Here is a 14,485-nt window from a genome sequence, read left to right on the forward strand (position 1 = left end):
TAAGGTGTTAATCGCGCGCACGGGGTTAGTGGAGTTAGGAGTCTAGTAGCACAATAAAGAATTACATATTTGGACAAACTTTGTGTCCTGCCTCGTTCTTTAACGGACAGCTCCATGTCCGCTACAAAGGGATTAAAAGTAACATTAGCAAATTGTTTACTCTCATTTCCAATTTACAATATTCCCACAGCTTCCTGCAATCTAAAGGTTTTCTTATCATTGTCAAACACTAAACCAGTTGCAAACTAATTTTAATGCTCCCTACATTTCATATTAAATTATTAATGTATGATAAAAAGACAAGGGACAAAATTCTGAGCCCTGTGAAATTCTATGATAATGGCCCTCCAATCACAAAAAAATCAATCGTTGCTGCTTGCTATTGACCCAATTACAGATCCAATTTTACATTCTCCTTTGGGTCCCATGCGTTTTTACTTTTTTTTTTGGCATCACCTTCCTGTAACCAGGGAAGATTGAATATTGTTAAACAAATCTTTCACCTTTTTTTATCATATTTATAAATAAAGAGGAAGTTTTATTAAATGCAAGTTACAGTGGTTAGAAGTAAATGAATGGAAAATATTTTTATGGTTGTCAGTGATGAGGAAACAGTTGAGAATTTTAGAGGATATCAGATGTATAAACAAAAGATTGATATATGTATGTATATAGAAAAATACCTTCTGTGTAAAGTTTAAGAAGATAGAGTAAAAATCAAGCTTTCCACGGAAAAGTTAGTAATAGGATCAATTATTAATCTTCAAATGAAATATTAATAATTGCCTACTCTTGATGATGGAGAAAGTTTTGGCTTTACATAAAAATTGTATAACCAAGTACATGATTGTTAAGAGCAAAGGATACAATAAAACATTAAAATTGTGTATTCCCTTGATATTCAATATTGATGTGGTTGTACAACAGTGGAGTTTTGCAGTGTTAATGGTTTAGAATTATTTAATGATTTTGTACATGTACCTGTTCCAGATAGTAATTTTCTGCTAATTTGTAGTTTTTCTCCAACATAGCCAATCGTGCACGAACAAGGTAGTTGTCTGTCCCATCACCCCCCTAGAAAAAAGAGAAAAAATTCTGCTGCTTTATTGTTGTATAATTAAAAACACAATTAAATAGTATCTTCCATACAATTTTGTAGAAACAAACAAAACAGAAAAAGCTATAGGCAGCAGATCAGATAGCATCTTAGGATTCAGAGTTAATATTTCAAGTTGCTGATCTTTCATCTTTAGAAAATGTTATAAATCAAACCATTTGTTTTGGTTCTACAGAAGGTGATAGTGGAAAGGACAAAAGGAATGACAGAAATTCTGTTGGTTTCTTTTACTTTAATGTTCAATAGGTACTTGAATATACCAACATAGAATACAGCTGAATTATTAAAGTCATTTTCCAAGTTGTGCTGTACCCAGTTTACAAACATCTGTAACCAAATAACTAAAATTGTCCTTAATTCTCCATTTGTTCGATTGTTTGTTATCTCCCAAAATGGAATTGTGTGCGCGTCATACTGGACGAGTTGAACCAATGTGCTATTTCTTTCATTGGCCTACATAATCATGAACTTCAAGGTTTTGCAAGTTGGTTTTATTTGTGCAAAGAGGGACTGCAAAATTCCCACCATTAATTGAGCCCAGCACCCAACAGCAATGTTAAGTGGTCAAATGGAAATTTCAAGAGAGGTGCAAGAACATGAGAAGCTGAAGCAGGCTTTACAACCCCTTGAACCACATGACTTTAATAAGCATTGGTCACAAAGATTCTCACATTTTAAAGGAATATCATGGCAGGCTCTGATTTTACATCATGTTTTTAAAACAATTTGTGTGTCGGATGCACCTGTCTATATATCAGTGGTCTTCATACTTATTTATAGTATAACCCAGTGTCAAGTAGTTTATTATAGGAAGTAACTGCAGATGCTGGTTTAAATCGAAGATAGACACAAAATGCTGGAGTAACTCAGCAGGACAGGCAGCATCTCTGGATATAAGGAATGGGTGACGTTTTGGGTCATGACTCTTCTTCAGACTCAACCCGAAACGTCACCCATTCCTTCTATCAAGAGATGCTACCTGGTCCCGCTGAGTTACTCCAGCATTTTGTGCAACGTAGTTTATGATTGCTGAGCAATGACAGCTACATTCCACCTAATAATCTTTCTTGAGAGAACAAATAAATGAATGAAACACCAAAACAAGTACAGATTCAAAGAAACCAACATAAAGAATAATGGTGCATGAAGGAAGCTGCTGGCTTACTTAATCCATACTATGAAACTTCCGTAGGTCATCTTCTTACAGTTTCGGTTGTGGATGTTGTTACTTTCGGTATTTTCAAATTGCCTTAAGTATATCATTACTCCTTGTCAAAAAGGATCATCCTCAAAATGCCGTTAGTACTCAACAGAACAGGCAACAAAAATGGATGTTTCACGTCATCAACCTTTTTAAAATTGTGATGAATGCACAGTGGCTTGGAATATTAGCTGATCAGCATCTCAGTATGTCAAAGATTACTGTATTGTGATTATATGTTAACAGGTACGGAAATAAGGGAAGAAGGCTAAAGAGATGGTCTAAGTATAAAAGCTTTAGATTCCTGAGGTGTGGGACTATTTCCAGAGGCGGTAGGATCACTAAGCAAGATAGCTTGATTCACAACAGGGAATGCTCCAATATCTTTGTTGGGATGGGAGTGGGACTTTCAGGGTTGCTAATAACTGGGGAGGATTTACACTAGCCTAGCAGGGAATGGTAAGCTGAGATAGAATCTGTAGAGGGAAAAACTAGGCTGGAAAAAGATTGACTTCAGGGGAAGGATACTTAGGAAGGCAAAGAGAAAGATAAAATCAATTTGTGCAGGGCAATGAAAAGAGTAATAAAAAAGTGCAGAGGCATAAGAGTGCACCAGCAAATAGTCAAAGGAAAAAAAAAGTTATATTACACAATCGTTTTCTGAATATATACATCATAAGTAAAACGATATATAAGTTTACAGCACAAATAGAAATAAATTGGACATCCATTAATGAAGAATAATTATTCATTCAGACATTGAGGAAGCTGACAGCTCTGTGGTCGAAAACACTCCTGAACCAAAGTAACAAATCAATTTTACTGAAAATTATTTTGTTCCCAATCTGGAAACGTCTCAATGCTGTTGGGGCTAGAATAAATCGAAAAGCAATGATGAATAAAGTCTGCCATCTGCTGGTGTAAATATAAATTCCATTGAAGTTCTAATTTTAGCGTCTGCATTTATTGTGAAATATAAAGGCAAATGAGCCATGTGTCCATGCTCTGTTTTTCAATAAATTGGATTTATACCTCAAGGCATTTACCACCAAAGTTGCATATTCCTTGACATCCCTGTTCGACAGAAATCTGTCGATCTCAATCTTGGAAATTTAATTGATCCAGAATCCATGGCCTATTGTAGGACATTTACTGATTAAATGTATCTTTCTATTAAAGTGCTTTCCCTGTTAGCTTAATCGTGAACATTATGTTCATAACTAATCCACCTAGAAGACATAATCAGGGGAGGCGCCATCTTGGTGAACGGTTGCTAGCCAGCAGCCGTCTGTTTTAAATCCGTTTTTTTTATAGTTTTTAGTGAGTCCTGTTTTTTTGTTTGTAGGGGATATGGTCTTTTTAATGTGGGGGGTAGGTGTAACTATATTTTTCGGTCCCTACCTGGTCGGTGTGGCAGCCTTTTCTCCGGGCTGCCCGTCGACCCGTCCTCGTGGCCTACCAGCGGGCTTGGAGCGCCGTTTCCTGGCGGGGACCGCCCAGCACCTCGGCCTCGGCGGCGGCACAGTGTTGGAGCGCTGGAGCGGAGCGGAGTGGAGCGGGCGATGCCTTGCCTGGGTCGCCACGCTGGAGCGACGCGCTGGAGCTCTGGCGAGCTGGACCGCCGAGAGCAACATCTCCGGGCTGCGGGTCTGCGGAGCGGAGAGGCGGCGGTGCGGAGAGGCGGCAGTGCGGAGAGGCGGCGCTGACTTTTTCATCGGGAGCCTGGGAGCTCCAAACCGGCGCGGCCTTGTCGGCTTCGGCAGCCGCGGGCTCCAAACAGGAAGCGGCCGTTCCAGGTGGCCCAGCCGCCGAAAGGACTCTCCCGACGCCGGGGCAAGACCACCCGGTGAGAACGGCCAGGGACATCGAGCCTCCGTAGAGGCAATTGCGGTGGCCTCAATAGGCCTGACTTTGGGGTGAACATGGGGTGGGGACTGGACATTGTGCCTTCCTCCACAGTGCTATCCATTTCCTAATTGTAGTCCTGTAGGTCTGTGTCCAAGATGGCTGCCGTGAAGGGAGAGTGGACGCTGGCGCGCTTTGGCTGCCGCTGCTCTCTCTTCACACTGTGTTTTTGATTTTCTGTTTTTGGATTGAATTCTGTTTTTAATTTGTGTCTCTGTGATGTCTTTATTACTTGTTATATTCCGATTATATGTTTTTATTCCGATTACTATGTAAGGTGTCCTTGAGATGTCTGAAAGGCGCCCATTAAATAAAATTTATTATTATTATTATTATAATTTGCCCGGGCCTCTGGAAACAAACCATCAATTGAACCATCTGCAGACTGAAATTAATATTTTCATTCATACACCATTTTACCCTTCCCACATAATATGATATGTTTCTGGAGTATGGCCCGTCATTGCACTCCGGTCATTATTCACATGTATATATTTTGGCAGCAGGGAAGAAACCACTTATCTTGATAACAACAGATGTATGACCAGTGACCACAAATGAAATCCGTCCTACAAATTCCACTTTGACCTGAATTAACTTTAATTTGTTGACGTATAAAATCTCTTCCTGTAAGGACTCCATCTCCCTACTCCCAATTCCTCCGTCCACGCCGCATCTGCTCCCAGGATGAGGTGTTCCACACCAGGGCATCTGAAATGTCCTCATTCTTCAGGGAACGGGGGTTCCCCTCCCCCACTATAGACGAGGCTCGCACCAGGGCCTCTTCCATACCCCGTAACACTGCTCTCTCTCCCCATCCCCCCACTCGCAACAAGGGCAGAGTCCCCCTTGTCCTCACCTTTCACCCCACTAGCCATCACATACAACAAATAGTCCTCCGTCAGTTTCGCCACCTCCAACGTGACCCCACCACTCTCCACATCTTCCCATCTCCCCCCCCCCCCCCCCCGTCTGCTTTCCGCAAAGACCGCTCCCTCCGCAACTCCCTTCTCAATTCTTCCCTTCCCTCCCGTACCAACCCCTCCCCGGGCACTTTCCCTTGCAACCGCAAGAGATGCTACACTTGTCGTTTTACCTCCCCCCTCGACTCCATTCAAGGACCCAAGCAGTTCCAGGTGCGACAGAGGTTCACCTGCCTCTCCTCCAACCTCATCTATTGCATCCGCTGCTCCAGATGTCAGCTGATCGACATCGGTGAGACCAAGCGTGGGCTTGGCAATCGTTTCGCCGAACACCTCCGCTCGGTCCGCGTTAACCAATCTGACCTCCCGGTGGCACAGCACTTCAACTCCCCCTCCCATTCCGTATCCGACCTCTCTGTCCTGGGCCTCCTCCATGGCCAGAGTGAGCACCACCGGAAATTGGAGGAACAACACCTCATGTTCCGCTTCGGCAGTCTGCATCCTAGTGACATGAACATTGAATTCTCCCAATTCCGTTAGCCCTTGCTGTCTCCTCACCTTCCTGGAAAGGAAAAGGAGGTGGGATAGCGTTGCTGGTTAGAGAGGAGATTAACGCAATGGAAAGGAAGGACATTAGCTTGGAGGATGTGGAATTGATATGGGTAGAGCTGCGAAACACTAAGGGGCAGAAAACGCTAGTGGGTATTGTGTACAGGCCACCTAACAGTAGTAGTGGAGTTGGGGATGGCATCAAACAGGAAATTAGAAATGCGTGCAACAAAGGTAAAACAGTTATAATGGGTGACTTCAATCTACATATAGATTGGGTGAATCAAATTGGCAGGGGTGCTGAGGAAGAGGATTTCTTGGAATGTATGCGGGATAGTTTTCTAAACCAACATGTAGTGGAACCAACGAGAGAGCAGGCTATTCTAGACTGGGTATTGAGTAATGAGGAAGGGTTAGTTAGCAGTTTTGTTCTGCGTGGCCCCTTGGGCAAGAGTGACCATAATATGGTTAAGTTCTTCATTAGGATGGAGTGTGACATTGTGAATTCAGAAACAAGGGTTCTGAACTTAAAGAGAGGTAACTGTGAGGGTATGAGACGTGAATTGGCCAAGATTGACTGGCAATTGATTCTTAAAGGGTTGACGGTGGATATGCAATGGAAGGCATTTAAAGACTGCATGGATGAACTACAACAATTGTTCATCCCAGATTGGCAAAAGAATAAATCATGGAAGGTAGTGCATCCGTGGATAACAAGGGAAATCAGGGATAGTATGAAAACAAAAGATGAAGCGTACAAATTAGCCAGAAAAAGCAGCCTACCAGAGGACTGGGAGAAATTCAGAGTCCAGCAGAGGAGGACAAAGGGCTTAATTAGGAAAGGGAACATAAAAACTGACTGCAAAAGTTTTTATAGATATGTGAAGAGAAAGAGATTAGTTAAAACAAATGTAGGTCCCTTGCAATCAGAAACAAGTGAATTGATCATGGGGAACAAGGACATGGCAGACCAATTGAATAACTACTTTGGTTCCGTCTTCACTAAGGAAGACATAAATAATCTGCCGGTAATAGCAGGGGACCGCGGGTCAAATGAGATGGGGGAACTGAGTGAAATCCAGGTTAGCCGGGAAGTGGTGTTAGGTAAATTGAATGGATTAAAGGCCGATAAATCCCCAGGGCCGGATAGGCTGCATCTCAGAGTACTTAAGGAAGTAGCCTCCGAAATAGTGGATGCATTAGTGATAATTTTTCAAAACTCTTTAGATTCTGGAGTAGTTCCTGAGGATTGGAGGGTAGCTAATGTAACCCCACTTTTTAAAAAGGGAGGGAGAGAGAAAACGGGGAATTACAGACCAGTTAGTCTAACATCGGTAGTGGGGAAACTGCTAGAGTCAGTTATTAAAGATGGGATAGCAGCACATTTGGAAAGTGGTGAAATCATTGGACAAAGTCAGCATGGATTTACGAAAGGTAAATCATGTCTGACGAATCTTATAGAATTTTTCGAGGATGTAACTAGTAGAGTGGATAAGGGAGAACCAGTGGATGTGTTATATCTGGACTTTCAGAAGGCTTTCGACAAGGTCCCACATAAGAGATTAGTATACAAACTTAAAGCACACGGTATTGGGGGTTCAGTATTGATGTGGATAGAGAACTGGCTGGCAAACAGGAAGCAAAGAGTAGGAGTAAACGGGTCCTTTTCAGAATGGCAGGCAGTGACTAGTGGGGTACCGCAAGGCTCAGTGCTGGGACCACAGCTATTTACAATATATATTAATGATTTGGATGAGGGAATTGAATGCAACATCTCCAAGTTTGCGGATGACACGAAGCTGGGGGGGCAGTGTTAGCTGTGAGGAGGATGCTAGGAGGCTGCAAGGTGACTTGGATAGGCTGGGTGAGTGATATAATAAGCTGAGAGCAAATGCATGGCAGATGCAGTATAATGTGGATAAATGTGAGGTTATCCATTTTGGTGGCAAACACGGGAAAGTAGACTATTATCTAAATGGTGGCCGATTAGGAAAAGGGGTGATGCAACGAGACCTGGGTGTCATTGAAAGTAGGCATGCAGGTGCAGCAGGCAGTGAAGAAAGCGAATGGTATGTTAGCATTCATAGCAAAAGGATTTGAGTATAGGAGCAGGGAGGTTCTCCTGCAGTTGTACAGGGTCTTGGTGAGACCACACCTGGAGTATTGTGTACAGTTTTGGTCTCCAAATCTGAGGAAAGACATTCTTGCCATAGAGGGAGTACAGAGAAGGTTCACCAGACTGATTCCTGGGATGTCAGGACTTTCATATGAAGAAAGACTGGATAGACTCGGCTTGTACTCGCTAGAATTTAGTAGATTGAGGGGGGATCTTATAGAAACTTACAAAATTCTTAAGGGGTTGGACAGGCTAGATGCAGGAAGATTGTTCCCGATGTTGAGAAAGTCCAGGACAAGGGGTCACAGTTTAAGGATAAAGGGGAAATCCTTTAGGACCGAGATGAGAAAAACATTTTTCACACAGAGAGTGGTAAATCTCTGGAACTCTCTGCCACAGAAGGTAGTTGAGGCCAGTTCATTGGCTATATTTAAGAGGGAGTTAGATATGGCCCTTGTGGCTAAAGGGATCAGGGGGAATGGAGAGAAGGCAGGTACAGGATACTGAGTTGGATGATCTGCCATGATCATATTGAATGGCGGTGCAGGCTCGAAGGGCCGAATGGCCTACTCCTGCACCTATTTTCTATGTTTCTATGTTTCCTAGCTCTCCCTCAGCCCTCGGGCTCCTCCTCCTCCTTTTCCTGTCTTCTCCCCGCCCCAACCTCCATCAGTCTGAAGAAGGGTTTCCAACCGAAACGTTGCCTATTTCCTTCGCTCCATAGATGCTGCTGCACCCGCTGAGTTTCTCCAGCACTTTTGTCTATATTCAGATAGAGCAATCTTTCAGTTGGCATTCATTTCCTTTTGTTGTCTAATGCTAATTGTTCCAGTTATTACTTACATATTCTTTTGCTGCTTGGTCTGCAATCCGGTTAGTCTCACAAAGAAACTGAGCTTTAGCTACATCCCCCAGAGCAGCAAAACACCTTAAAAAAAAAAAGGAATATATGATTTAAAAAAAAGGAATATTGGTCAAATACAAATGCAATCCTCTATTTTTTTGTTTGTTCCTTTTCATAATTGGGTCAATGTTGGAAACTTAAAGAGTGTTTTCGTGCTTCTATGTCTAATTACGTAGAATGATATTAAATTAAACTAAGTACAGACAGTAGTACTATAGTGCTATATTTACATTCCTAAGGAATCTTGTGTTATAGAAAATCACATTATAGCTGTACAGGCCGCAGGTGCTTTCAAAGTACAGATTTAAACAGGATATCCCAATCATCATTGTACTATATCTACTTTGGTCTGTGCAATGCAAATAGTGTTCCTTAATCCATCAAAATGGCAATTCATATTATGGAAACATAAATTACACCACAGCTCCGGGACTATTGTGCTATGCCCAACAATTTTATTATCCTACCCCAAGTCAAGCTTATCCAATAAATCTATGGCAGCAGCATTGAACCGGCAAAATGAAAACTCCTACTTGTACTATCCACCGTAATCTGATGTAACCCACCCTCCTTTCTCAACTAGGCTCCTTGCAATCATCAGCAAAGCGTTGGAAAGAATGTTGAAAGGGAACATTAATCCATTTTTATGAACAAATAACCACCTTATTGGCATCTTTTTAGAAGTAGCTAAAATCATTCTATTTATACTTTGTAAGAGTGCTCATTAGGATTGAAATAAAAGCTAAAAGTGAGATGATATGGTTACTTGGCCTCAATATAATGGCATATTTTGACAGGAGTGGCACCAGAGAGCACAATTGAGAAGAAAGTCAAAATCCTCCATGGGCTAGAACGATGCCTGAGTGCAACAGGAATGCACTTGTGATTGCTTAAGAATGGTCAAAGTTCAATAGAAATCCTCAGGGCAGGATACTTTGCAAATCATTTTCAGCTGCTTTATCAATTATCTCCCCTGTGTTAAAAAAATGAAAGATCGGACAGCATGGTGATTATTCTAAAGTTTAGTTTTGATGAAAAATTCTCCACAATTTGCCAGGACTGGATAAAGACAATACCTAGGCCTGGACTGACAAAAGGCAAGTAAAATTCATATCACACATGTCAAGAAGCAGAAAATTTGCAACAATGCCTCCCCAGCAGCACAAATTAGTCCCTACCACCATCTTCCCTCTTCCCATAAAATTGCTCTGGTGTAGTATTTACCTTGAAACATAACTGAAACATAGATGAAAAAGTAGAAGAAACATATTTTGCCAAAAATTGACACATCATTATCCTTAAATCTCAAATCAGGAATATTTATAGTTCACTTTAATGAATGGAATTGAAACACTTAAGAAGCTCATCAAATTCAGAACATAGTTGGTGACCTCTACTACCAAGATTATGAGCAACAACATTAGAGAAATATTACCAGCCCAAAATCATTCATCATCCTGACATAGACACCTGTAGCCACTTGGTTGTCAGCAATGTCAAAATCCTAGAATTGTTATCATTGTGGGAACAATATCACCCAAATATAGCATGTCAAAGATGCAACATAACCACTTTTCTATCATTCTATAATTGCACACCAACTGAGAAGATTGTTAAAAGTCAACCTCTTGGAAGGGGCTAGTCACAATTTGGTCAGAATTGTTAACAATAGTCCCCCTATTCTTCCTGTTAGGGGGACTAGATGGAATTTTATAACAAATCCAGCAGTTTCATTATCACCATTACACCCATGCAGATTTTTAAAAATTCCATATTTATTTAATGCAATTTTTCCAGTTGTTAGTAAGATTTAATTTGTGCTCTGCATCAATGTCCAAGAGCTTTGATTGCTAGTCTAGTAACTTAAGCATTAATATATAGAACCCTGTGCCATGTCCATTTTGAGCCACCATAGTCTAGGAATAATGTGAAAGCTTTTGAAAGGATGCAGAGCACATTTATTAGATGATTCCAGGGAAGAAGGAATCAAATTAGTGGAAAGGCCAGAGAAGCTGGGGTTGCTCTCCTAGTAATAAAATAAGCTGAGAGAAGTTCTGAAAGAGGTATTAAAAATCATGAAAATTTAAACAAAATAGATACAGATGAACTGTTCCAAATGATGAAAGTCTCAAGAATCAGAAGACAACATGTGAAAACAACTGGCTGAAGATCTCAAAGTAGCACAAGGGAAAGCTTGGTTTTAGTGCAATTGGTTAGAATTTGGAATGCATAATGGGATAATGGAGGGAGATTGAATGGTGGTGTCCCGTAACAGAACTGGATTAATACTGGAAAAGAAAAAAGAATACCAGGCCGATGAGGTGAAGGCAGGAGAGTGCGACAAACTAGATTAGTGTTCTATTAAGCTAATACTTACTCAATATTTGTGATTTGATGAACACGGATGAAAGCAGAAACTTTTAATTTTTTAATAGGTAATTTTATTCACTGAATCCAAACACTTATATAAATCAGTCACTTGCATTTTACATGCAATTTATTTGCTTATGGACAGTGAACGGGCACCATTGTGAAATCACTAGGAATATCAAACTGCATACACAACAGCGGAAAGATCTGAGATATTTAGTCCAAATGTACTCAAGCCTGTTCTTCTTATCTACTCCCATATACAACAGAGGAGCCACAATTTGACACAATTAAGGATGAGGAGGAAACTATTGATTGATAACAGTTGGTTCCTAATGGAAACCCTCGTGCGGGCATGTTTGAAGCATGAATGGATTCAACTACATTGCCTTCCTCTCCAAGCTCAAAAATCCTGCAACTATCCACTCTTGCATTCAAATAAAATATGGCTATTCTGGTGAAACACTAATGCAAATGCTGAAGGGAACCAATCGCAATTTTTAATTTTTTTTCATTTCATACATTCTATAACCATGATATATCACTAAAAGAGAGGCAAAGAAACAAAGTTATGAAAATATAATGCTTATGAGTGCCACGGTTTATATTTCTTGGTCTATATTTTAATGAAAAGTACAATGTAAAATTCCTCTTTGGTTCCCCGAATACACCAGTTATTACCTCTCTGCAATATGTAATTGCTGGGCTTCCAATGAAAGTTTGCTTAATGTTTTCCACATAGCTTCAGTCTCTGAAGACATCTCCAATGTTTCCAGAAAAGCAGTAGCCCTGGCAAAAAAAATCAATGTCTAATAATCACATTAAATGAAAACTAGTGAAGTACCTTTCCAAATAATAACTTTCTCCCCTCAATTTTTAGCCCAACACATTATCAGTAAAGTACTAAACATTCATTTGCTCTACCACTTCTTCACTGGCTTTTGAAAGAAATAGTCTTCAGTGGGGAGTGTCGCAACTGCTATCTCACTATTTTTATTCCCTTTTTGAGTTATGGGGTGCAGAGGACGTCAAAGGCTAAAAGCTATTGTTTTTATATATATTGAATGGAATAATTGAAGATTAGTACTTGAAATTTTGCACTCATTCCAAATTTTGTGTATGGGGTAGTAATGACTGTCCTTTAAATATTAGAAAAGAAAAAATAATTGCTATTTCCTTTTCCCATCTTTCAATTAGTTACTTCCATCTATATTCCTTTCTCTAGCTTTAAGCCCGTCCCACTTTCATGACCTAATTCTGACGAGTTTGCCCTTGACTCATACTCGCACCATGGTCGCCATGAGGTCGTAGGAGGTCGTAGGTAGGTTGTAGTAGGTCGTGATGCTAGTGGTAGGTAGTCGTGGCATCAAGTAGGTCGTGGCATTTTTTCTAGCCTGATAAAAAATGGCCACGAGTAAAAAAAAAAGGTCGGCATGGAAAAAAATCAATACTTTTTACTCGTAAGTAGGTCGTAGTAGGTTGTGATGCTAGTCATAGGTAGTCGTACGTGGTCGGAGGCAGTCGAAGGTAATAGCTCCGGGGTGAAAAAAAGGTCAGTAGAAAAAAAGGTTAAACAGCAGAACGTCACCTCAGTCACTCCAAGGCATGTTCATTCATAGCTGGAGAGTTTTTTGGAGAGGAGACGTGTTTTAGAGATGGCACCAAAAAGGCAGCAGCGCAGGGGGAGGGTACAACCCTAAAAAAAAAAACAGCCATGTAGGTGTTGCCCACCCAAAAGGATGAGTGGCAGGTGATGCCACAGGAGGTAGCCCTGCATAAGAGACCCCTGGAGGAGGAGACCAGGGTGGTAGTATACATCCCCACCACCACCCCATCCTTCACTGCCTCATTTAACCATATAACAATTACAGCACGGAAACAGGCCATCTCGACCCTTCTAGTCCGTGCCGAATTTGAAGGCAGCAAAGCAGCCCTTTCTCCTGTGTCTGACACAGCATCAGAGGCAGATGCCCCATTGGTGGTGAGGGCTGGAGGAAGGTTATGCCCTACACCTTCACCAGGCAGCAGGAGGGGGACCTTGAGGAATGGTTCCAGCAGAATGCCATCCTGTACGAAAAAAGAAAATGAGTGGTACAGGAACAGGGACAAGAATGGCATGCTTGCCATGTGTGCTCGAAGTTCCATCTTTTGTCAAAGCCCAGTGCCACTCTCTTCCAGTCATCGGGTATACTGGGATAGTCCATCACATCATCTCCATTCACCCATTGAGACTTCTTCTTGTGCTTCCTCTTTACCCTTGCTCTTCCCCTTCTGCCTTTCTTAAAAGCTGCTGAAGCAAAAGGGCTACTGCAAACAGCAGTAAAACGTACATGGTCGAAGCCAGTCTTCAACATTGTTGAAGGAGGTCAAAGGAGGTCTTCTTCATAGTCGTGGGAGGTTTTCAACATAGTCTTTGGAGGTCGTAGACATAGTCGTGGAAGGTCGTAGGAGGTCTTGAAAGTGTGACAGGGGCTTTACTATTCAGTTATTCTATCCTTATCTCACACCTTTTATCTTTTCATTTCTAGCCTTTGTTCAACTGTCCACTTGTCAAAACCCCCCATTACCTGTGCTCACCTACCACTCGCCAAGCTTTGTCCTGTCCCTCCTCTCTTCCAGCTTTCTCCACCACCATCAGTCTGAAGAAGGGTTCCGAATCAAAACATCACCAATCCATGTCCTCTAGAAACGCTGCCTGAATGGCTAACTTACTCCAGTATTTTGTGTCTTTTTCTGGATAATTCAACCTCTGTCAACCAAGCCCGGTCCCCACATTATTGGAAGAGACATATTTTAAACATAATTTATATTTAACTCGCCTTTAATGATTCAATTTTCCCGCAGAAATAACCTCATTTTTAACTGGAGAGGTGGCTATAGATTGCCTCGACTGCTGTTAAAATAGATTATTGATTAAATAAATTAACATTCTTGTTGAGCAGAAGACTCTTTGTTGGGCATCATATCCCACCCACTTCCAATTGTGTCAGGCATAGTGTTGGCATTAGATTAGTATTAAAAGCTAGATGTGATTGTCTGCATTGCACATCAGTGTGCAAAGAATGAAGAACATCAGATTGAGTACAAATTCTCAAATCTAACTAGTTTAGAGGATATCCTGCTTCTACATGAGAGGGATTGATTCAGATAAGAATCATCACAGTTAGAACCAGATAATGAAAACCAGCATGGTTATTGAGATTTATCACATTTAAAAGCTCCTCATGAGGACCATTTAAGTAAGTACAAAATAATTGAACATTCAGTGAAAAGACATAGTTAATTTTTTGGTGTATTTATAATTAGGCCCGCTGATTTTTTTTCTGAGGATCCAAAAATGAAACTTGATCAAAATTCTACGTAATTTTTTAATTTTTCATACTTTCAGAAGAATGTCTAT

General features: G+C 41.1%; 1 protein-coding gene across 1 annotated transcript in view; it reads right to left on the reverse strand.

Annotated features, from left to right (window-relative positions):
- ift172 (intraflagellar transport 172) overlaps positions 1-14,485 on the reverse strand; it is a 145,086-nt gene that overhangs the window by 71,263 nt on the left and 59,338 nt on the right. Inside the window, exons 18-20 of the mRNA XM_033021383.1 lie at positions 11,767-11,874; positions 8,655-8,739; positions 982-1,074 (exon numbers count right to left, since the gene is read on the reverse strand). Of these exons, the coding sequence (XP_032877274.1) occupies positions 982-1,074; positions 8,655-8,739; positions 11,767-11,874 (286 nt within the window). The remainder of the gene's footprint in view (positions 1-981; positions 1,075-8,654; positions 8,740-11,766; positions 11,875-14,485) is intronic.

This window comes from Amblyraja radiata, chromosome 5 (genome assembly GCF_010909765.2).
Source record: "Amblyraja radiata isolate CabotCenter1 chromosome 5, sAmbRad1.1.pri, whole genome shotgun sequence".
Taxonomy (NCBI): domain Eukaryota; kingdom Metazoa; phylum Chordata; class Chondrichthyes; order Rajiformes; family Rajidae; genus Amblyraja; species Amblyraja radiata.